This window comes from Grus americana, chromosome 2 (assembly GCF_028858705.1).
Source record: "Grus americana isolate bGruAme1 chromosome 2, bGruAme1.mat, whole genome shotgun sequence".
Taxonomy (NCBI): Eukaryota; Metazoa; Chordata; class Aves; order Gruiformes; family Gruidae; genus Grus; species Grus americana.
In genome coordinates this window covers 141,676,704-141,700,015 of record NC_072853.1, presented here as the reverse complement: position 1 = coordinate 141,700,015, position 23,312 = coordinate 141,676,704, and the positions used below count along the sequence as shown (strand labels likewise).

The 23,312-nt window shown below is 43.3% G+C and overlaps 1 protein-coding gene across 3 annotated transcripts in view; it reads left to right on the top strand.

Annotated features, from left to right (window-relative positions):
* The window catches only part of DYNC1I1 (dynein cytoplasmic 1 intermediate chain 1), a 194,014-nt gene that overhangs the window by 150,307 nt on the left and 20,395 nt on the right, over positions 1-23,312 (top strand). For all 3 annotated transcript variants that reach the window (XM_054815545.1, XM_054815546.1, XM_054815544.1), the window contains exons 13-15: positions 75-208; positions 2,890-3,034; positions 18,833-18,973. In XM_054815545.1, coding sequence (XP_054671520.1) covers positions 75-208; positions 2,890-3,034; positions 18,833-18,973 — 420 coding nt within the window. The remainder of the gene's footprint in view (positions 1-74; positions 209-2,889; positions 3,035-18,832; positions 18,974-23,312) is intronic.

The following is a 23,312-nucleotide window of genomic DNA, read 5'->3' as shown; positions in this document are numbered from 1 at the left end:
AATTAGCAAAAAAGCCCAATCCCAGCCAAACAAAAGGATGGCTGCAGAATAATAACCAAGACCTGTTTTGGTAGGAGAGCATGGAGCTGGTGTACAATAAATCCAAACCAGTGGCGGTTACAGGAATGGCCTTCCCAACCGGAGATGTCAATAACTTTGTGGTTGGCAGTGAAGAGGGAACAGTCTACACAGCCTGTCGTCATGGAAGGTGATGTTCAGCATTTTGTACTTAAATAACATTGTGTACCTGTGTTGGCGTGAGGTAGCCAAGTGTGTGTGGAGACTGTTTCATTTTTTTTCTCTGGGATCAACAGCGTCTGTGCTGTCCTGCTTCGCACGACTAGGATGGGAGTCGCCTGACTTTGGGCATCTGTGCTACAGCCCTTTGTGCTGGGGTAGCTGCCCCACACTCCCCGGTGGGGAGCAATGGCTGCTCTTAGGGTTTGACTTCCCTCACCTCTTTCAGACATCTGCTTGAAGAAATGACTGGCACCTCAGAAATGCCTTGTTTCTCACCCATGAGGTGAGACGGACGTTTAGACAGCTAGCTAAGGTGTAGGTGTATATGTCTGGGCAGGTCGAATCAGGCCCTAGGAGACAGTTTTGTTGCAGGGTTGTTTGCCTAAACCACTCATAAGAGATGGTAATCCACTTTCTTTTTTACCATCCTGAGCTCCATCTGCAGTTTCCACAGGCATACATCAGACAAATGCCACCATGGGCACACCTGCGTGTGAGAAAGAGTGCACGCGCGCCCTGATGCATGGCCATCCAGCACCGGCCATTCCCAGGCAGCACCACAGGCTGCATCTGGCTAGAGACTGAGCACTGCTGGCACTTTGGATGCGCCCACCCTCTCCTGGAGAGCAAGAGAGCTTTGTTGTACAACCGGGAGCCACACCACACCGTTTACCCTCAGTCTGGGCTGCCACCTGGTTTATTTGCTAACGGGGATGTAGCCGCAGTGTGCCACGCAGATGCACGAGCTCTGGCTGACGCACTCCCCAGGACTGGTACCCTGTGCTCCCTCGCACATGGTGGTCATGTCCCTTCCTCACAACCCAGACTCTGGTTTAATACTGCAAGTTCCTTATTTTGCACCCTGTCAGTCTGCAGGATGCTTGCGTTCTCTGTTAGCTTCTGGCAGTAGTTTCATACTCTGAAATGCTTGAAAGGTTTTTGTAAGGAACAAACTTTTTCACTAATAGATTTAAAGCTCACCTCCATACTACAATAGTTTGCAATATTCTCTGAATTATTTTTTTATTTTTATTTTATTTTGTTGTTTTGTTGACCAAATAGACATTGTAAGACTTCTATCACACATTCCTAATGTTGGATAAGTACTGTTTTACATATATTTCGTTCAAAATACTTTTTATTTTAAAACTTTTTTTTTTTTAATTTTAGCCTGACTGCTGATGCTATTGCAATAGTGTGTCTGTTTAGGCATTATTACACTGATAGGCTGTGTGGCAGCTGATGGTTTGAATTAGTCTTAGGCTGCTGTGATAAATGAAGCATGCCCAAGGGCACTTCTCACTTCTGATCTTTCAAACATGCCTGGTTTGTCCTTCACAAGAGGAGGAAGGTGCCATATCCTCTCGTTAGCTCACCTTTGTAGCAGACCTTCTGCTGACCATCAATGAGCGCACTCCTTTTCTGCTCCTGCCAGCCTTCCCCAGAGCTTTTTGCTATCATCATCCCTGCGTCGTTTCCAGAGGCTCCTTTGTCCTTCAGCCCAGCAAATGTTATTCTGAAAAAAGGTGCATCAAAAGCACAGCAGATATACACAAGGTGTTCTCAGTGCTCGAGAACTCCCCTGATCCCGACGACAACATGGCAGACAGACGGGGATGAAATAAGAGATGTGCTTTGTACCCAGCACTGCAGGCAAAAATGCAAAGCGCCTGGCTGCAGAGGCACTGCAGAACTCAGCCCCTGCTCCAGCACCTGCTGGAGGGCTGCCAGTGGAGCCTAAGGGTGGCCATGCTCTCATGGTCAACAAGAGAGGTGAGGGGACACCACACTCACAATATGAGGGACCAGTTTCCTCCAGTGCAGCTCCTCATCTCTTCAGGTATGCTGTATTCACACTGGCACAGGGCTGGCAGCCTTGTCAGAGCTGTGGCTAGTTTTAATGTATTTTATTCCATTGGCAATTTTTCTATAATGTAACTAAAAGGGTAATTTCATGATTCCCCTTTTTGTATACACCATGAGACAGTACCGACAACTGATCTGGCATCATTTGCTTCCAGGAAGAAGAAAACTGTGCACATTCTCTCTTACACAGCATTGTATTTTTCCTCCCTAATAGCTATTCCAGCCTCAGGCGATGAAATGCACGTCCCCTTATTCAAAGTAATGACTGTATGATACCTGATCACAGGAACGGTTCCTGCACTTTTTGTGAAAAAGGATTTGCTTGCTTGTGACTTGATTGACTGCTGTGGAAAGTTATTTTAGATATTTAGAAGAAAAAGAATTGCTCATGATAAGTCATTAACATATTTGCATTTTTATTTTAATGGTTATTCCTTGTGATAATTGCTTACTCAGAGGCATAAGCTATAGTATAATTATAATTTAGAATTATTTTATAATTATATATAAATGTTATTTCAAGCTACAGTAGTAGACAGTGTATGTAAAAGTGAGTAAGGCAAATCTTCAGAAGTAAGAGAAAGTCTCCCTATGCTGGATCCTGAGCATTAATCGTGCTCACAGCAGTAAACCTCTGCAGGCAAAGGCCTTACTGAAAGGAGAGAGGTTTACAGATTAAATGGAACTTTAAAAGGAAATGGGAACCTAAGAGTAAAGAAATATGATGGTAAATCACCAGATGTTAAATCACTCTCTGAATGCAAATGTCTCTTCTTCCTGCAGTAAAGCTGGCATTGGTGAAATTTTTGAAGGCCACCAAGGACCCGTCACAGGAATCAATTGTCACATGGCAGTGGGTCCAATTGACTTTTCCCATCTCTTTGTGACATCATCATTTGACTGGACAGTCAAGTTGTGGACGACAAAGGTGAGAAATCCGAGCTGGGATGGGATGGGTAATGCTACTTGTGAAAATGCCATTGTCGGAAATATTTCAATATTGTCTATATCAGGTCCTAAGGATCAATTAATTGAAAGGCTGTGCTTAGAATAGGTGTAGTGATAAAATTATAAGTAAAATATATACCTGTTGTAACTGTGTCAACCATATTCACCCTGGAGTGCACCGTGCCCTTTAAAGGTAGCTTCAGCTGGCCTGCACTTCAGTATTAACTCTACTACTGAGCAATTTCAGTAGACAAGGACATGTCTTGTACTGCAAGTCATCAAACAATCCATCCAGCACTCCCTGTGCAAGCTAAATTGCAAGGCTAATACTACGTACCATGGTGGTGCAGCAGCAGGAACGCTTTGTTCTGATGAAGCAACAGGGGAAGCACACATATGACTTAATGCAATCAATATCACTTGTGAAATTTATTGCTGTAGGAGGTTGTGATAGCCAAAAAGTATAAATTGTCCCAATGACATTAGACACTGATGGCTGGAAGCAGGGAGGAAAAACATGCTGGAACTTACATTCACGACCACAGTGGATCTGTTGCTGACTATTCTATGGATGTGTCCACATGACTGCTTGCAGGGAGAGCACTGAACCACGGAAATGAGTACACAACCCTGTGAAGCTTTGAAACTCCAGCACCCCGTAGAACTGCATGAATGTGGGGTAATGACAGCATGAGTAAAAACTGTGGGGCAGACTAAACAGACCAACCTCTTTCATTGGACAGGCTGAGTAAAACAGGAGAATGAGAGGTAAAATCCTAATTATATGTCATCTAAACAGTTATTTTTGTCATAGACCAGAGTAGAGAACTGCCTTCCAAATGCCAGGCTTTTGTCCTAACGGTGTCTTTATGCCTGCGTTTGGTTCACATCTTGAGCTGCACCCGGCAGAGTTCCCATACTGGAACTTGACCCCGGTCAGGAAGTATCTCAGCGTGTGTTCCTCCAAGACATCAGGGCTCGGAGATGCCAGGACAGATGTACAGCAAATGTAAACACAGAAGTGATCAGAAGGGCTCATGTGACGGCCTTGTGCTGGAAACAGAAGCACAGTTATCTAGATAATAACTTGAATCAGCCTCCATTGTAGCTTCATACTGCATTTGTTAATGGCCTGATCCAATGTGCATGCTAATTAACAGGTATATTTTCCTGATCATCAGTGACCACAGCTGACGGTTTTGTCTTGACCGTTACATTTTAGGGAACTCGTTACGAGGAAGGTGCATGATTTGTCTAAGTTGCATGCACCCATATACATCAGTGGACTCAAGCCTTAACCAATGCAGAAGGGGTCCAGGGGAGTGGTCGCAGGCAGGCTGGAACGGATCTGGGATGGGTCCTAGGTGGTAAACGTTAGAAAGGGCTGCAGGATAACTAAGGGATAGAGAGCTTAATTGATAGCTGTTTGGGGCTGGCTAGGCTGTTTGGTGTCAGAGATCAGGGAGTCCTGGACAGTGGTAACAGGTGGCAGGGGAATACTGGAGGGCTGAAGTTGAAGCTGAGTAAGGGGAAAAGAATTTCTGGGGGCTAAGGGGAAAATGAAAGGCAGGTACAGAATTCCAAACATACATGTCCAGAAAAGTCTAGGATCAGTATCAGACCCTCAGCTTGAGGTTGAATATGGCAATAAGAGTTTCATCCATCTGCAGCTTAAATGAAAATATATTAAGGAATAATAAGGCCTGGTTTTTATTTTAATCTCCTAGGATTTTAGCAGTTAGTGGTAACACTAACACAGCATATTTTGGGCACAAAGACACTGCAGTTAGCAGTACACAGTTATCCTTGTGGAAGAATTCAGTGCCAAAAAGGTTAGGTCAGATTCTGTTCAACACAGTCACTTTTCAAAGAACTAAACCATTTAAATTTCTAATATCTATCAAGCTGTGGCTCATCTGGCAAGAGGGGCTTCCTGAGAAAGCCGTTTGACCTAGCTGATGTGAGCTGTGATGTGCATGTGACACACCACAGCACCACTCGGAGCCGGAAGCCGCATTGCTGTATTGGATCCCTTGCTTTCTTCTGGAGCAGGTTTGAGCAGCAGCAGCCCCGGGCTGCTGCACTGCCAGCCACTGCCCTGTGAAGACATCCTCTGGGACACTAAACAAGTTCTTGAACTGTGATGAATGTTTACTTTTTCCTCCAGTTTGACTCCGGCAGAAATTTCTTTCCATACCGTCTGGATAATTCTCTTGGCTGGAGCTGTTACATATTTAGGGCTTTCTTTGTTCAGTTCCCATAGTCAGGGCATGGTCAATCAGTGGGCTTTGAATAAACCCATCAGCATGCTTGAATATCTGAAAAAATGGTGGATTGATATGAAGCATTGAGTGCTACTGCTGGTTTATGAGCGTTTACTCAGAATTGGTTGATTCCTTTGGTTTCTTATTTGTAAATTTAATCTATCAGCATCCAGTGCCGTATTGCTTTCCTGCTTCTACCAGTGTTGTCTACTTAATCCTGTGCACATTATCCTCTTTGGTCATGAAATTCAATTCCTTTCTGTTTCACAGGTTCAGTGTCAATGTCCAATTGTAAAGTGAACCATAAAAGCTCTGTGTTTATATTGTCTATTGATGTTCCGTAGCACCCTGGGGTGCTTACAAGAAAGGCACTTTCATAGCAGGCATTTGACTGATGGATTGAAAGCACTGTCTCCCTTAAAAACTCTGGCTTGACATTTTATAATCTGTTTTTGTGGTTAACACATTTTCTATCCAAAGGCAGTTCAACCAGGTGACTGAGAATAAGGTTTTCACTAACAGAAGAACGAAGGTTTTGTAGATAACTCTAATACAAGGTTCACATTATCACCCATCACATTAGCCAGCAATTAGATCCCTGGGTGAACAGTCAGCAACCAGAAGCAAGAGGAAAAGAGAAGTAATTTGCAAAGATAGTCGCTTGATAACCAGGGCATTACCTGGTTCCCGATGAAGTCAGTAGGGCTTTCAACTTGAATTCATGCTACACCCATATGAGCAAGTCTTGGATGCAGAGCTGTGAAAGGGAAGTCCTGATGTGAAGTGTCTGTGGAGCTCTGCCCTTAATTAGGTATTGTCTGTACAATGCTTTGAAGAGGTAAAGCACTAAGTGGAAATGCTAAGTGTTGTTAATTAATTAAGCACTAATCCTCATGAATGAATAGCATGAGGTTAAATAATGAAATGTAAGTATTGTTATTATTATAGAAATTGCTGTTTGGAGTGGGAATTTTTAGATATTGTGTCAAGGGACAGGAGCTAGCTTGGAATTGTTAAAGCATAGCAAAACATAAGCTGGTTTCAGCTAAAGCCTAGAAGATGGATTGTTTGCTGCTGAGGGAGTTCATAAAAGTCTGGATTGAGAGCTGGAGTTTGTTAGCTCTCTCATCCTTCACGTCTCCTTTATCTCTTATCCTTCTATTGAGGGGAGGTGCTAATGACTGTGGTTTTCTCCTCTTGCATCTATGCCTAAGTCATGCTCAGATGGGCAGCTGACGAGAAGAGAGATTGGGATAACTGTAACAGCATTGCAGTATCCCCATCCATTCTTATCTCCCTCTTTGCCTAACATTTACGTAATGGTGGTGAGTGCCATAATCAGAAGTGAGCAGATTGCTAGTAGGACCACCACATAACCATTAGCAAGGACTAATCGAGCCAGAGGACATGTGCGCCTTCAGTGACAGACTACCTCCTCTTGTGTCCCTGCTCAGCTTTGCCTTACTAGCATGTGCGTCAGTGGTAGCTCCTTCCTAGCCCCTCTCCTGTGTCTTCTCTTTCTTTTGCTCTTCACATGCTGCTCTCCTCTTTCAGTGTCCTGTGTTGTTCCAGTGTGCAGTCTGTTGCACCTTTTGAGAAACCACATTTTAAACAGCAAAATTCACATTTCTGTGCTGTCTTCATGTGTATTTCTGTACCTTCAATATCTTATGTCCATCTGTTTGCTGATTATCTTGGTATGACCCAGTCCTCCTGACTCCTCGAGTAAATTATTTTACCTTGCACTTTTGTACTTTCCTACCAGCATATAACTTGAAACTTCACTGGTTTTAATTTGGTTTAGAGGCTGAACACTGTCTCCTCAGAGGTCAAGCTGAAATCTATCACCAGAACAAAGCAAAGAAGCATGTGGTGATGGTGTTGCTAAAGACAGGTACCTCTACCCCTGCAGTGCCCTCCCCCAAATGCCTGGCCGATAGGATCTGATAGGATCAACTTGATAGACCAAACTTACTGTGACGGAAAACAGTGTAGCAGAATGAATCAGAGCATTATATGATTGTGTGGATTAGTCACCAGGAAAACAATGCACTCACAAATGGGCAATTTTTAAGATTTACTAAAATAACAGGGTCAGGTCATCACTTTTTTTAAGATGAAGAAGTTACAATTTTTACATTATGTATCAAGATATCTGTTTACTGGCTTGGATTTTTTCTAGTGTAATTTTAATCACATTAAGTGAGACCCTCTTGTGTTATAGATAGCATTGCCTCAAGTTGAAGATCCAAAGAGAAATGTAGTCAAATATTATGCATGATAAAAGGACAGTTAACTTTGTGAACTATTGCAACAACATGGTAAATTCTCCCTCATGAAATTTTTTTTTAACTGTAATTGGAAATGCTGGAATTAATGACTTGATTTAGTGAGGTCCCGTGGCAGGTGATTAGAGTCGATCACAGATAAGAGACACTGATGTTAGTGGTTAATGGTATATAGCATTCCCCTGCCTTATGGAAGATGTTCCTATTCCAGTGAATATGTAATTATTTATGAAGAGTGTAGGAGCTCCATGAAAGTATCCCGTAAGCCAGTGGTTTGGGCACCAAGCCACACTGCAAAGGTCTACCTAAGTGGGACTGGAACATGTGTCTTCCCTAAGGGGAGGAAATGCTGTAATGATCTTGCCATTTTGCTCTGAGCTGTATCTTGTGCCTATGAACAACTCTGGTTTCACTGAAAGTAGGATCTTCTTGGAATAAAGCTTTGATTTTAATGTGCTGATGCTTCCTGATGAAAACCAGTTTTGTCCACTTGGGGCCAGCCCTACTTCTCCAGTTTGTAACAGGATCAGACTGGTCTCTGACAGCGAAATGGACTGGTGAAATGCGGAGGTTAGTCACATACCTTATCTTGCATACACTTAAGTGTAGATGAGAGCTGGACTTAGTGAAATTTAGAAAGTATCACTACTTTCAGTCCTGAACCTGTTCGTTCTTAATGTTATTTTCTAAGCTTTCCTAAATCCTTTGGGCCATATTCAGTCTTCTCACATCAGCACGTGAGGCATTTTAGATGACTCTTACTGCATATGAAGTTGGATCCTCCTGAATCCTTTATTATTTAGAGCTTCCATACTTTGGTTTCTTATGCAGCCACTGGAAAGAAGTAATTGCAATGCATACATTAGACATCTCTTGGAGGTACCACCATTACTTCCCACCACTGACTATACAGGAGCCCAAGTCTGGCAGATAATCGTCACTTTTGATGGCTTTCTTGCATCTGGACAGCCTCAGGTCATATCTAAACTGGCAGATGTGGCAGCACTTCTGAGCTCCTGGGTCATCTTCTTATTCTGGCCTCTCCCAAACCACTACCAAGAAGAAATCAGCCTCTTTATCCCATGCCACACACACAGAGCTGTATCTTGATTCTGCAGCCAGAAGAGCTAAGATACAAGCAGAAGAAAGCCAGGGTGTGCTCTGACCAGATGCTAAATCAAACTACGGGGGTGTCAGGACCTCTGAATCACCCCACTGAATCTGGATGCAATCCACATCTGTCTGTAGTGCTATGGTGAGTGATCTCAAAAGGGCCCAGAGAGTTTAGGGAGGCATAAGAAATAACATCAAGAAGAAAAAGAGGAAAAGAAACAATTTACTACTGTGAGGGAGATGAAAACTTCAGTCTATTTTGGGAGTAGGTGGACTGAACACAGGCAGTTCTCCCGATTTTCTTCTCTCTGTGGAATCCTTTACTAAACCCTCCCTCCCATTGATTTTGGTGGGGCTCAAATGTGTAGCTCAGGGGATGATTTAACCCCTCTTGTTTTGGATACCTGGCTAGAATGGTCCCCCCCCACTGCAGCATCACAACACGGAGCTCCTTCTTGACTCTGCTCGTAAGACAGTCACCTGTCTTTGACAACACTGCATTTCCAGTGCAGGCTTTTCTCTTTGATAAAAGCAATTAAAATTATTCATTTGATAAATCACTGTCCAAATACTAATTTTATCTGATTATAGGAAAATACAAACGGTGATAAAATAGCATGCTGGATTTCATGGAAATGGTCTCTCTGTGGTGTGAGTTCAGAATTTTGAATTTTGTCCAAAAAAAGGGCAATGAATGAATTTGCTTCAGAGCTCACTTTCTGTCAAAAGGCCAAGCTGACTTGGGGAAGAGGGTGGAGTTGCCTGTTCAGACAGGATTTTTTTAGTTTTTGCCCTTTACCTCTGGAGCCAGAGGTCTGGCTCTCATCCAGCTGTACAAAAAAAGAAGATTATGGTATTTTCTAGGTAATTTTAAAGAGCAAAACCAAAGTGAGGTCAGGTGGCTTGAAATCAGCCCCAAGTTCTTCACATGAAATGTTTCTCATGATCTTGAGTTTTGAAAAGCTCAGCATGACCCGGCAGTGTGCACTTGCAGCCCAGAAAGCCAACTGTGTCCTGGGCTGCATCAAAAGAAGCGTGACCAGCAGGTTGAGGGAGGTGATCCTGCCCCTCTACTCCACCCTTGTGAGACCCCACCTGGAGTACTGCATCCAGCTCTGGAATAGCCAACATAAGAAGGACATGGACCTGTTGGAGCGAGTCCAGAGGAGGGCCACGAAGATGACCAGAGGGCTGCAGCACCTCTCCTGTGAAGACAGGCTGAGAGAGTTGGGATTGTTCAGCCTGGAGAAGAGAAGGCTACGAGGAGCCCTTATAGCAGCACCTAACCGGGCCTCCAAGAAATCTGGGGAGGGACTGTTGACAAGGGCATGTAGTGATAGGACAAGGGAAAATGGCTTTAAACTGAAGGAGGGTAGATTTAGATTAGATTTAAGGAAAAAATTCTTCACTGTGAGGGTGGCGAGGCACTGGAACAGGTTGCCCAGAGAAGCTGTGGATGCCCCATCCCTGGAAGTGTTTAAGACCAGGTTGGATGGGGCTTTGGGCAACCTGGTCTTGTGGAGGGTGTCCCTGCCAATGGCAGGGGGGTTGGAACTAGATGATCTTTAAGGTCCCTTCCAACCCAAACCATTCTATGTTTATATGAAAATATTCTTCAGCTGGCCGACATACTTCATTTACTTACGCAAGTAAGTATGCTTCTTTGTGAAATGCTTCGTGAAGAATGGTGCACACACACACATAAAAGTAATCTAAAATACCAAGGCTGTTCTGAAAAACTCAGTGGGCTAAACTCTATTTCAGAAAACCCTAACATATATCCAGCTGTAGCCAGTGAAAGCTTTATTTGCACATGGAAACCAGAATTGGATTTCAGGAACTCATATAATCTGTACAAAACAAAGTCCTGATTCCTTCTTCCTCAGAAATCAAAATGCAAACCTCCCACTGACTGTTCTGTTACAGAATTACACTGGAGGATTGGGCTCACATGTAATAGTGAAACATTTCTGGAAAATTATCGATATATAAAGACTAGGACTTCTTTACTGTTGGAAATTTTCTCCCACCTGCTTCATGCAGCCATCCTTTCTCTGCTATGTGAGACACTTTTGTTATCAGTAAAAAAAAAGGATCTGCATTCAAAATCCTACAAGATCAAGTTCTCTTCAATAATAATTAGCCTCAAAATCATTGCTTGCTGACCCATGAGAGCTTTGCAGGCATCCTGGTGGCAGCAGTTACAAATACTAATCTTGACTGTTCAGCAGACGGTGCTGTAACATCAGGCTGTGTCAGCCACCCTGCGATGTTCCCTATGCTCCTGCCTGCTCTTCCTGGCAGCTGGAACTGCAGCAGCAGTTACTTGAAAGCCTGGTAATTCACTGAGTCCACATGCAATGCCAGGCTGGGTACCCTGTGATGAAGCAGCATTTTCCATTAAAAAGAAAAATTGAATTTTCAGGCACCTCATACTGAATGTTCCCGTCAGAGCCACAGGGATGGGAAACAACCCCATAAACCACAGCTACATTATCCCACTCCTCTCCTCGCCTCGCAATTTGAGCTAAACTACCTCTCTTTACCAACTTGAGGCCCTAAGCAGGGAGATCATTCCCATTGACTCCAACAGGAGTAGGCTCAGGACATAAGTGTGTGCCGCTGCCTCTCCTGCATGACAGGAGATCACTACCAGCACAGTGATCCAGCTTCTCCCAAAGCATCCCACTCACCTTCCAGCCCTGCTTCCTGATCCCACCTATGTGGGATATAAACAGAGAGTGACAACTGGACGTAGAAGACCAAATCCGCCCTTCTTCAGTGTTTCACTCTGTGTTTCCTCTGACCAGAATTCAGGAATTCTTCCGTCAGTCTAGCAAAACAACACCTGGCTCGTATTTCTCACCAAGTTCCCCAAGTGTTTCTCTGAAAAAAATCCAGGAATATAGTAACATAAAGGCAGGTGTATGAGCTACAGAAACTGTGAATCAGTTTGCTAGGCAAGGACACTAAGACCTTCTATAGTGTTCTGAGCTTCTTAAAAGAACATGAGCCATCTTTAGAAATACGTAGAAATTCGAAAAGAAAATCATAGTGACTGAAATTCATAGTTAGTAGGATAGGAAGAAGTGCTGGCTTGCTTAAAGCATGTTTCAAATAAAAGGTGGAAAACCTGATTAACATTTAACGATGAAGTCAGCAGTCTGAGGAAATACAGAACAAATGGGAAATGCCTGTACAGGCTTCTCCACTGTTGCCATCCACACTGCATCCAGCTTGATGTGGGCAGGTAAGTATTAAACCTCAAGCAGTGGAAACCTGTAGGCACAACTCTTGCAAGTGCGGAGTAAGAGGGGCTCCAGACGGGGAATGAAACTGGATGATCTAAACCACAGAAACCAGCAATACACAAGTGTGGCCAGTAGGAACTAGGGAGAAAAGTGAGCTGGGGAGCCCTGTCCTCCCCAGTGCCTCGCTATAACCCAGTCTGCATATTAGCTTCTTCATAAAATCTTGCTTGTGCCTGTTTTGTAGAGTTTCGAGGCCTTACATACCTTTTGATGTTTGTAAAGTTCATCCATGGCAAGCAATTAATGATATAATTAATTCATTTACCTTTACATTAGACATCAAGTAATACACATTTATATCAAACTCACTGAAAATAGTTCCTTGGCTAATATGCAGTGCTGAAGAGGACTGCCATACTTTCTGCTTTTTTTCTTCAGAAAATAAAAAGGTCTTTTTTCCATTGAGTAAGTGGAAAGGCAGGGTAGAAAAGAGCTGGAAGACCAAAGCGAACAACTGAAGTCTAGCAGCACAGCCTGAAGGTGTCGCATCTCTGCAGAGGACTTAAAACAGTTAAGGAGGATTAACCAAATAAGCAGTTTACCTGTCAGTATAGCTTCCAGGCTATCTCCACAGGCCCCAAAAGCTCTCCTGTCTGACTTTCTGCCACTCCTAAAAGTCAGGTGATGTCTGACTTCCCAAGTGCTTTTATTTTTTTTTTCCCCATGCCACAGTATTAGACATTAAGATCGGTTCTCATCAAAACCGCCTGTGCCAATCATCAAACCTTTCTTCCTTCACTTCCTTCTTGTATGTTCACCCATGACGCTTTGCTTTGAAGGAAACCACAAAAATGTAATCATCATGTTATCTCCAGACTTGGTCTGCTCTCATAGCCCCTTTCCTTTCGGTCTCACCCTTGTCCCCTCTTCCATCTATAATAATTCCCACATGTTTATGCAAAAATATTGGACTTTCTTTTATTATTGGCAATTAAAAGAGGCAACAGTTTCAGCATCTCTGCAAGAACAATCATTTCTAAAAGTGAATAGTTTTCTGCCTTGACTGCAACTTTTAGGATGCCAAAAACCAATCAGCGTAGTAGCACTACAGTACTTAAATAAAACAGGGCTGTGAATAGTGTAGGGATCATTTCCACACTCATTTCTTCCCCCCTGTTGCTACTGAATCTAAAAATGAAGATTTCTCCCAAAAAATGTAGTTTAGACTCACCTCAGTGACCTAATAATCATCTGACAGTGAGATGACACAACATGTACATAGGTCATAACCCAGTGAAATGTCCATTGAGCACCAGAGGCTCATCTGTGATTCAGCACTGAATCTGGCTGCCAGAAGGAATTTAAAGACAGGTAAAAGAGCTATTACTCATGTAACTCAATTTAGGGCACCTCAGTTAGCTGGTGACATCAGGTGGCTAAAGCTGAAGAGCATAAACATCCCCCTTTTGCTTTTGCATTGCCATCCTTGAAGGTCCTGGAAAAGGTGGAACAGACTGCAAGTTGTGAGTTGTATAGTTGTATAGTATTGGGGTCTGTGGGATAATGATACCCTTCGGGGAGAATGCAGACAGGCATCAGGGACGTACCTGTAACTAGCGCCTCTGTTTTATGGCATCTCGTAACAGTTCCTGGGACTGCTGTAGCTTTTAAAAGCTAGCATAATCTGAACTAAGGCAAGTCCCATAATAAGTATAGTATTAAAGTAGGAACTACTGGATTATCCTAAATTATCATAAACATTAGAAGACAGATTTGGGAGAAACATGGCAGTCCAGAACTGGCAAAATTCCCATGGGGATCAATCAGTCTGAATAAAAAGCAGGACCTCTCTGACTCCATACAAATGGAGAACGTGAAGGCTTACAAGGGTAGTAGAGCCTTATACACAGGAGAGTATATACATACTACAAGAGGTATGTACCCCAAACAGCTAACATTTGGTGACCCAGGAAAGAGACTGTTGAAGGAGGAAAGGTCAAGACCAGGGTAAAGCTGATTTGAGGACTATTTGTGTCAAAATTCCCAGCAGCTTTTAGTTTCTGCTTATGTGGTCTGCATCTTTTGGGTTGGCCTGGCTAACCGGCAGGGTCAGAAAGGAAAAGATGAGTCGGGATTCAGCAAAGTAGTAAGATGCCTCTCTCAAGGTAGAGAAGACTTGGCCTAGCAGCTAGGGTCTATAAAACAGGGAAAGAGCTCACATCCTAACCTGAGTGGAAGTCCCAGAAACTCTGCATTATGCTGGTTTCTTTTGCATCCCTCTGATCAGTGTGACACCCTAACCCTCGCTTTAAAGACAGCAGAGTTTTGCTTCCCTATGTGTTATCTATGCTGAAAGAGATTTCTTCTTTTGACACCATTGTGTAGTTTGTTTTTTTCTTAATCAATAAAGGTTATTTATACAATATTTGGTCCCATAGGGGCCAAACTACCTGGTTTGTTCAAGGGCGAGACACAAGAGCAGCCACTCAGCTTGGGACCACTCTAGCTCTGCTTTTGCCAAGTGCCTGAAAGCTGGAGCTTGAGCCTAAACAAACACATCAGCTCGTTTGGAATGTTTCTATGCCAAGGACTAATGAATCTGTCATATTTGCTGCACACCTAGAAAAATCAAATTCGCTTGAATCAGCTTACAAGACAGCACAACACTCATGGCTGTTGTTAATACAGCATGAGCCAGAAGTACGGGTTTGGCTTATTGTCTTTAGAATGGAAGACAATGGAGTGGAAAGAAAGAAGGGGAGACCATAGAGTATGTGGTGTCACCATACATCTGTTCTGCTGAAGGTACGGTCTAGGGAAGTACCTTTAGGTGGAGCTGACACTCACAGAAATTGTGCCAACGTGTAAAACACTCCTTTCATGAAACAGGCAAAGCCAATAGCCTTTTCCATGGCTTTTCAGAAGTCAGATGCTAGTTAAAACCTGTGGATATGTATACATTCCTTTATATGGATAATTAGCTACTTTATGTGTGGCGCCTCCTGGATTAAAGAAAATTCTTCTATGCAAATAAGAAGTGGAATAGACTGGTCAAATTTATATGTGGAAAAAAAGACCTCTTTTATATAAATACATAGTATTTATTTAGGTGAATTTCTTACTTCATAGACGAGTGCTAGTTCCTAGACAGCTCCCATGTATTTAAAACGTTCACTCTGCATTGTTCCTTTAAACAATGCCCGTATACAAACACTGAGGATGAACAGTAGAATTTGACGACATGCTTAAATAAATGAGACAAAAGCATGGCTTTTTCACTTTTTCCACTAAACATTCAAATCCTGTCCCGCTGAAATCAATGGCAAAACTCCATCGATTCAGTAGGGCTGCATTTTCACCCTAAACTCTCTTTTTTCAGTAATAAGTAGATTTGGCCCAAGTTTGTCTGAAGATACTGCTTTAAACTATTTCTTCTGTTCTATTGAATAACAGAGTGAGTTGATATTTAAGAATGAAAGCTCATCAAGTTTAAATTTCAGTTGTTTTATAATAATAGCCATATGTTAGTTGTAGATTGTGTAAGTCTGAAGTTTTGGTAATTTAAAACTGCTTTAAAGTGACCTTTACATGGTTCCACATTTCAACATTTTCTAAAAGTGGTTGGTATCGGTCCTTACTCATAAATCCTTACATTAAAAGAATCTGCTGGCCTGGGCCCTTAGTTAACAGGCTTACAGTAAGGAAGTCCTGCAAACATTTCTATACACACTTAACCTTACAAATCAAGTCTTCACAATGAAATCAACATAACTGCTCTCAGCGGGCAAAATCAGAGCAGGATGAAATGTCAGCTTTTAAGAAAGGTCACCACTACTCGCTCTTACTATTGAAGACAGGATGCTAAGCAAGAGGGACCTCCAGCCTGGCCTGATGTGGTTATGTTCTTCTCTAGTTAAAAGTGCAAGACAAAAAGACATAGTATGGGAAATGCTTTATTTTTCCCCATTGAAGGCTACGCAAGCGGCGGGGGGGGGAGGCAGATACGTACTGGGGGCACTATGAAGGCTTTAGCTCAGCTCCACCACCACTGCCTGGCGGGGCCATATTGTAGGTCTTTCTCCCCCTTTCTCCAACCACACTGCAGCTGATCTTGCCTTTTTCTTGGGCTGCTCGCATGGCTGCAATTTCTTATCGCCTTACAGCGCTCCGCTCCCTATTCATCCCCATTCGTGTGTCACTCCTCGCGTGTCAGATCTTTCTCAAAAGCCGTATTATTCCTGTTGTCCAGATTTTCCCTCTGACTTCCTAATCTGACTGAATATTTCCACTGTTATGGTAAAGTCAATGCACATTGCATATCTGCTATGCCTTTCACCTCCAACACCAGCACTTCAAAAGTGTTTTTATTTTGCTAACAGGGAAACTGAGGCACATCAGCTACAGCTATTTGCCAGAGATTGTACAGCATGTGAACATCAAGATACAGACTAGAACCACATCTCCTGACCTTTCCTTCTAATGCTTTGGTCTTTAGGCATGAATTGGAAAATAAACTGGCAGAACTAAAAAGAACGTAGAAGTGTAACACTCAAAATAAGATCAAAACGAGTTTTGATATGTTGACAAAAAGGAAATGCTGATTGAAATCTGCCCTGGATTGATTGATATCTTAATAGTCCTCTTACTTCTGTGGAGTTTTGTTACTTCTCCCATGACATTAAATGTTAAAGTGCTGTATGTGCAGCACATTTCCCATGAATAAGAAAAACACTGGCCACCTAGCAGTTGACCAGATTTCCTTTCCCTTTGGTATACTATTGTGTTCAATGCCCATTTTTCCAGCATTTAGACGGTTGATGTATTCAAACCTAAATTAGATGTTTTCAGTGAAAATACACAATACAGCAGATAGACATTGTGGATCCGTATGGCCCACTCTAAATACTATTTCCCAGCTCACTTTGAAATTTCCTCTTAAATACCTCTGCCTCTTCAAAAGCTTAGTCTTCATTTGGCCCTCAACCCTGCAAATGTTTTAGCACAGGCATGTAAGTAATTCCATTAACACGTGTAAGTAACTCCACTGGTACTGATAATATACTAAGCAGATACATATGTTTGGAGAACAAGACCCTGTTTAGGTAAGAAAATATTCTAGTTATTTTTTTCCTTTTCTTTTGCAAAACTCCAGCTTTGGAAAAGAAAAAAAAATGTTATGTAAATTTGAGGTAATAATCTCAAGCTCTAATTTCACTTTATTGTCACACAAAACAAAAGGTTTGCTATTCTTAAGAAATGCACCAAAAAACATTAGGCCAGTTATGAAAATTTGGGACCTGATCCTGTAATCATTCAAAGTGTCTTTCATTAATTCAAGCGTAGGAAAAAGTGGCCTATAGAACCTGATCTCTTTGTACCGTCAGTATTTTTTCAAAGGACAAAGTCCTGTAATTAAATCTCCGGACGCTTTTGATAGTTTTTCGTAATGCCTGTGATGAACAGAAGTATTTCTAAATTATTTAGAATACAGCACTGCAATAACAACATCCCGTGACTGCTCACAGATATTGCCATGTAGAGATACGCATGCGCATGCGTACCCGTCCACGTGCTGAGCCGCAGCGCTTGCAGCCCCAACACAGAACGAAGCACCATGAAGGGCAGGAAGACCGAAAACAAAACCGGTGGGATTAAACAAACCGCTTTATTGTTCGAAATTAATAATACACAAAGGAAAAGCGATGTTATAATTGCAATCAGTCGCTCCGCTTTTTGGAAAAATAACGCACGGCTGCACAACGCACTGCAGGCATTCACGATGTTATTTCCTTTGTAAAACGAACGGGGGTGCGTTCTAGAGGGACCTGACCGAGATATCCCATAGATACAACTCAGACATTTACAAAGGCACCCTTCGCCGTACTTTGTTCCCCGCAGAAGTGTTCGGGAGAGGCCGGTGGGGGCTGCGGGCGCTCGCCCCGCGTTCCCTCCGGTCCCCGCCGTGCCCCTTGCCGGGGGCGGGGGGGGGGGCGGCAGGGCCGCCGCAGGCAGCTGGCGGTGAGGAGGGAGACCCTCCGAGAAGTCCCATTGTTTAGATTTCTGTCACAAGCCATGAGAATACTTAATTTCTTTCATCTCTGGAGTTTTCATTATCATTCAAATTTCATTTTCCATTAATTGATCGGGGATTAGCGAAGCCATTATGCAAAAATTACACAAGCCAGATGCGATGAATAATTCATGACGGACAATTACACTGTATCCCCGGTGTACTTCCTAACTTCCCTCCGACTTCCCGCCTGCTGGAAATGACAACCTTCGCTCCCGGCCGAGCGGGGCACGGCTGCCGGCACGGCGCCCCGGCAGCGCCGCGGGGCCGCCGCAAGGCGAGGGCCGGGCGGCGGGAAGCTGGGCCCTGAGGCAGCGCGCGAGGCCGGGGCTGTGCGGGTGCTCGCCCCGCCCGCCGCTAGGTGGCAGGCGCCGCCCGCGGTGCGCGGAGGGCCGCGGAGGGCGCCGCGCAGCTCCCCGCCGATCTCACGATCCTTATCGGCGGCGGCCGCAAGTGCGGTTGGGGCGGGCGCGGCGGTGCCTGCTTGCCTGCCCGCCCGCCGCAGCTCCCCCCCCCTCCCGCCGTCGGGGTGCCGGCCGGGAGCGGGAGAGGCCGCGGGCGCTCCCCCCGCCCCGTCACCCGCGCGTCCCACACCCCTCACGCCGGGCATCTCATTTATCCCACCGGACAGTTGTTGCCCCATTAAAGCGCAGTCCCACCCTTCGCGAGGACCTTTCATCTGGGGAAGTTTTATGACACTTTGTAAATGTGCAAAGTTTTTAATTAGACTCGCCAGACAGCCCCAGGCAGCACTAGCGCCACGAAGTCTTCATGCTTCTCTCTGCTTTACAGCACAACAAGCCGCTCTACTCCTTTGAAGACAATGCCGACTATGTCTACGATGTCATGTGGTCGCCAGTGCATCCCGCGCTCTTCGCCTGCGTGGACGGGATGGGGCGCCTGGATCTGTGGAACCTGAATAACGACACCGAGGTGAGGCGGCGCGGCGGCCCGACGGCGGCCGGTGGTGGGAAGGCGAGGGCGGGAGGGCGGCGGGGCGCCGGGCGAGACCTTAACCCTGTGAGGGCCGGCGTGGTGCGGCGCTGCCGAGCACACCCCCCCCCGCCTCGCCCGCCCTCGCCGGGGGTCTGCGGGGGCGCCGGGCTCCCTCAGGGTCCGCCGCCGCCCGCGCCCCGTGGCGCGGCGGGGAGGGCATGTCCCGCTGCCGGGGGCGCCTGACCGCCCCCCTCCCCCGCCCGCCTTCCCCGCCTCTCTCCTTCTTCCCTCCCTCCCCCGCGGCGGGACTGCTGCTCCCGGGTACCTGTCAGGGGTGGGGAGGGCCGACTGCGGCACCCCCGGCAGAAAGCCAACACAAATAAATAGCCGCGGTGCCGACTGGGGATAGAATCTCCTTCCCCTCTCTGTTATTTTAAGGTGCGCTTTTAAACTGCGCCCGTTTTTGTAGGTTTTTATGTAACACACACGCCGCGTTTCTGGCACCCCACGGTTCAGCCGGGCGCTGCGAACGCCAGGTTTTCGATGCCTCCCCTCGCTCAGGCGGTCACACCTTGGCAGCCCGGCCACAACCGCCGCAGACCTGCGGCGTGGGCCGAGGCGCCGGGCAGCCCTTCGCCAGCCTCCTGCGCTCCGGAGGTGCGCCCTGTTTGGGGGGGAGCCTTCACTTCCCTTCGGATTTATCTGCTCCAAATCCTCTGGAGATGGTAACTTGGAAGCACCGTACCAGTGCTCCCGCGTGTCAGAAACCCAGCGCGCCCCTGCCTCTTCTCTCACCTCCGGCCTTTCCGAGTCGCTAGCTCCTCCGCTTTGAGTTTTTTAAGCACAAGGCATCTCTCTCGCATGTTATTTGTGGTTTTATACCCTCACCTTTTTTTCTCTTTAAAATTTGCTGTGAAGCTTAAAGGCACAAATGCAAATGAAAAATAAAAACAAGTTTTCTGTCTAGCACTATTATGTCACACCTTTAAATTTCACAGATGAGAAAGGATTAATCAGAGAGCTTTTGCAAAGATTGAGAATGGTAAATACTGTATTTTTAAAGTCATTTTTCTAAACGTGCCAAACTTCCCTTTTTGCTCCTGTTATTTCAGATTAAAAAAAACCCACATGCTGCAGACATATATTGATGCTATTTTTTCTGGATTTGAGTTTCCCTAAAAAATGTTTTTGAGAAAACCTGTCATGTCGCTTGAGGTCAGTCTTAGATGACCAGCAATCAGCACGACAATTGAAATATTTTTCCACAACTGAAGTCTTGCATATTTTTACTTAATGCCATGTAAAATTAAGAACAAACAGACTGAAAAAAGGCACGTATTAACTGACAGTTTCTCTTTATTTCCAAAAAAGAGAAGACTGAAGAGCAAGCCCCAGTATTTCCCCCCATACACCCTATTTTTTACAATTTTTAATTTTTTTTTTTTAAGATTGGTTTGATCATTAATACGCCCTTCACATAAACATGCTATACATTCAGCCACAGTAAAATACGGGCGCAGTTTATGGCTTCCAGTGAGTGGTGCTTGCCATAAATAAGCACGGACAGGTAAGAGGAACCAGCACCGGGCGCTGCATTGTCAAGGGGAGCAGTGAGGCCTTTTGAAGTGCTCTGAGCAGGAAGCAGCGCAGCCTTTTTAATTAGAGCACATACAGCTGGAGGATATACAGGAGGAGTCTCCTCAGAATTTATTTTGGGAAGGGAGGGACATATCCTTCAGGTGTTCTCATTAATGCAGGTTTAAACACAGAGCATAAACCCCAGCATTTTAAGAAGAAAAAAAAAATAACCCTTTCCCCCCAAATACCAGGGCTGAAATCCTGCTCTGCTTGAAATCAACTGATGTTTTGCCATTTAACTCAATGAGACCGTAGTATCTTTCCAAAAAATCAGTATGGACCGCTTGATCCCATTCCCATCAATAATAAGGCTGTACACAGAAAACTGCTGATATATTTTCAGTGTGTTTACATATAAATACATAGGAACATCAGAAAATAAAAAATTAATTTCAAGCTTGATCCTGCTTTTCTTCTGCATGCAAGGCCACCCCTGATTTCACAAATTATTTCCATTCTGAGAGGTCAAAATCAGCTCTCGTGTAAGGATCAGACTGGAATTATTTCCATGGTATCCGAGCTTTGTATTTTTATGAGAATTGAATTTGAGTCTCTGGAGGCAGAAATACCATTTCGTTTCCTTACTGAGCACCGATGAATGAAATAAAAAAAATCTTTAGAAATTATAAACTGGCAAATTCTGAATAGATGTGAGGTTTTGTTATGCAGGAGAAGCAGCAAAAGTATCACTGAAAGAGAGAACTGTAAGCAGTTTTTTAAACATTGTAACTGAAAGTGATTATTGTTTGCTTTCACCCTTTATCTGGTAGGCCATAATTAGTTTATAACTTTCAAGATTTCTGTAATCGATTACGCCGTTTAAGTCTGCAGTGCTATTTGCTAAGAAAAAGTCCTTGTCAGCACTTTTGCCTTTGTAACAAGAAATCTTGAATCACCTATTTTTTTAGATCATTATTACTTTTAGATGTCAGATATGTGATGTTAAAGTATTTGTGAAGACAGTAGAAAATGACAGGTATATTAATGTGTTTAACTGCTAGATATTGATAAAATTCTCTGTGTGAGAACTAGATATGATTGTTATTAATGAGACCTGGATTTGTTTAATTTGGGAAATAAGTCACATTTTTATTTATGTATTATTTTGTAAACCAATTAAGGAAATACTTGGTTTTAGTTACAGTATGCTACCTTCAAATTTTTGAACTGTAACATAGTTTCCACTAGTGTTACTCCCTGCATTTATTAAAAACATTTCCCCTGGGAGCTAGATGCTTTCTGATCAAAATAACTAAAATCATTTGACCGTACCACGGATTTAATCAATCTAATTATTCTCAACATCTCAATGTAAAGTAACCAGAGTATCTGCGTGTTTCATGTTGATCTGTGGATACCAGAAATTGTTTTTCTAATAGCAATGAAAGTCATCACATTTTATATTTCATAAATAAATATAAAACCTTAAAAAGGAAAAAATCCTTACGCACTCCTTCATTCTTTTGCAAACTGAATATTATTTTATTGGATCAGTATAGTGAGGTTTGCAGATAGTTTCAGGATAGCAAATGCCGATTTCTTACCTATGTGTCTGTAGGTACATTTCTTTTTTGATCAAGATTGGAAAAGGTCTTTAGGTTATTGATGAGTCTTATTTATCTATGAACTGATATTAAACAGACTTACAAAATTGCTTATTTCTGCTGTGTTATATCCCATTCAAATATTTGTTAGGGTTTTTTGTATGCTGTACCTTAGCTTTGAAAGTGTGAAGATGGTGTCTATTTCTAGAAACAGGTAACAGATGTATTTGCAAGCAGGTTTTGACACTACGTAAGCAATAAAAGTAAAACAATAAAAGGTGTATTCTTATCATGCAGGTTTTTCTGACTGCATCCTTCTTAATCTGTTACCTGTTAAAATCTCATTTCAAAATTGTTAAAAATCTGACAAGCACCAACTTCAGAGGATTTATAAAGTATTTCAAATGTGATTTTAAAAACATAATGCTATCATTATAAAATAAACTCTTATCTTTGAAATCTAAAATAGGCATGTGTAATTTAACCTATCACTACAGAGAGCAGACAAATCTATTTTAAGATACTATGGTTTGACTATATTTCTCTCCATGTCACTGGAGAAAAGACTTTTTATTTAGATTTTTAAAGACTGTTTCATTATTGCTTTTTATTTTGTTAGATAGCTTTGTGGAATAGTAACAGGATTTTACAAAACCGTCGGGTTTTCGAAAAAAGCATGGGTTGTGTCTTGCGTCTGCGGCATGCATGCTGCTTATTTTTATGTGGAACACTGAAAGAATGCTGTATTAACAAAAAAACCCCAGCTCTAGAGTTATGTATTTCATCCTTCTGAAAGATTTTTTGAAAATTCAGTGCCTTAAATATACACTGTGTATATTTGTGTATGAAACAAATATCTTTGATCTACAGTTTTCTGAGAAACATAGCTGGTTAGTGGATTAGTGCTCTAAAAATGTGGCATTTAGTTGTTGTTTGAAGAAACCCATTTCCAAATGTTATGAAATTAATTTTGGCTGGAATTAAAATAGTGCGCCCTTTTTTTTTTTTTTTTAAATCACTGATCACAGGAGTAAAACTTGCTTGTTTTCAACTGTGATTTTATCATGAATCAATGACCCCATGTCAGATTTAGGCCATTGACTCTCTCCCACTAAGCATTAGCAGAATTGGGATGAGGAGTTAGAGCGTGCCAG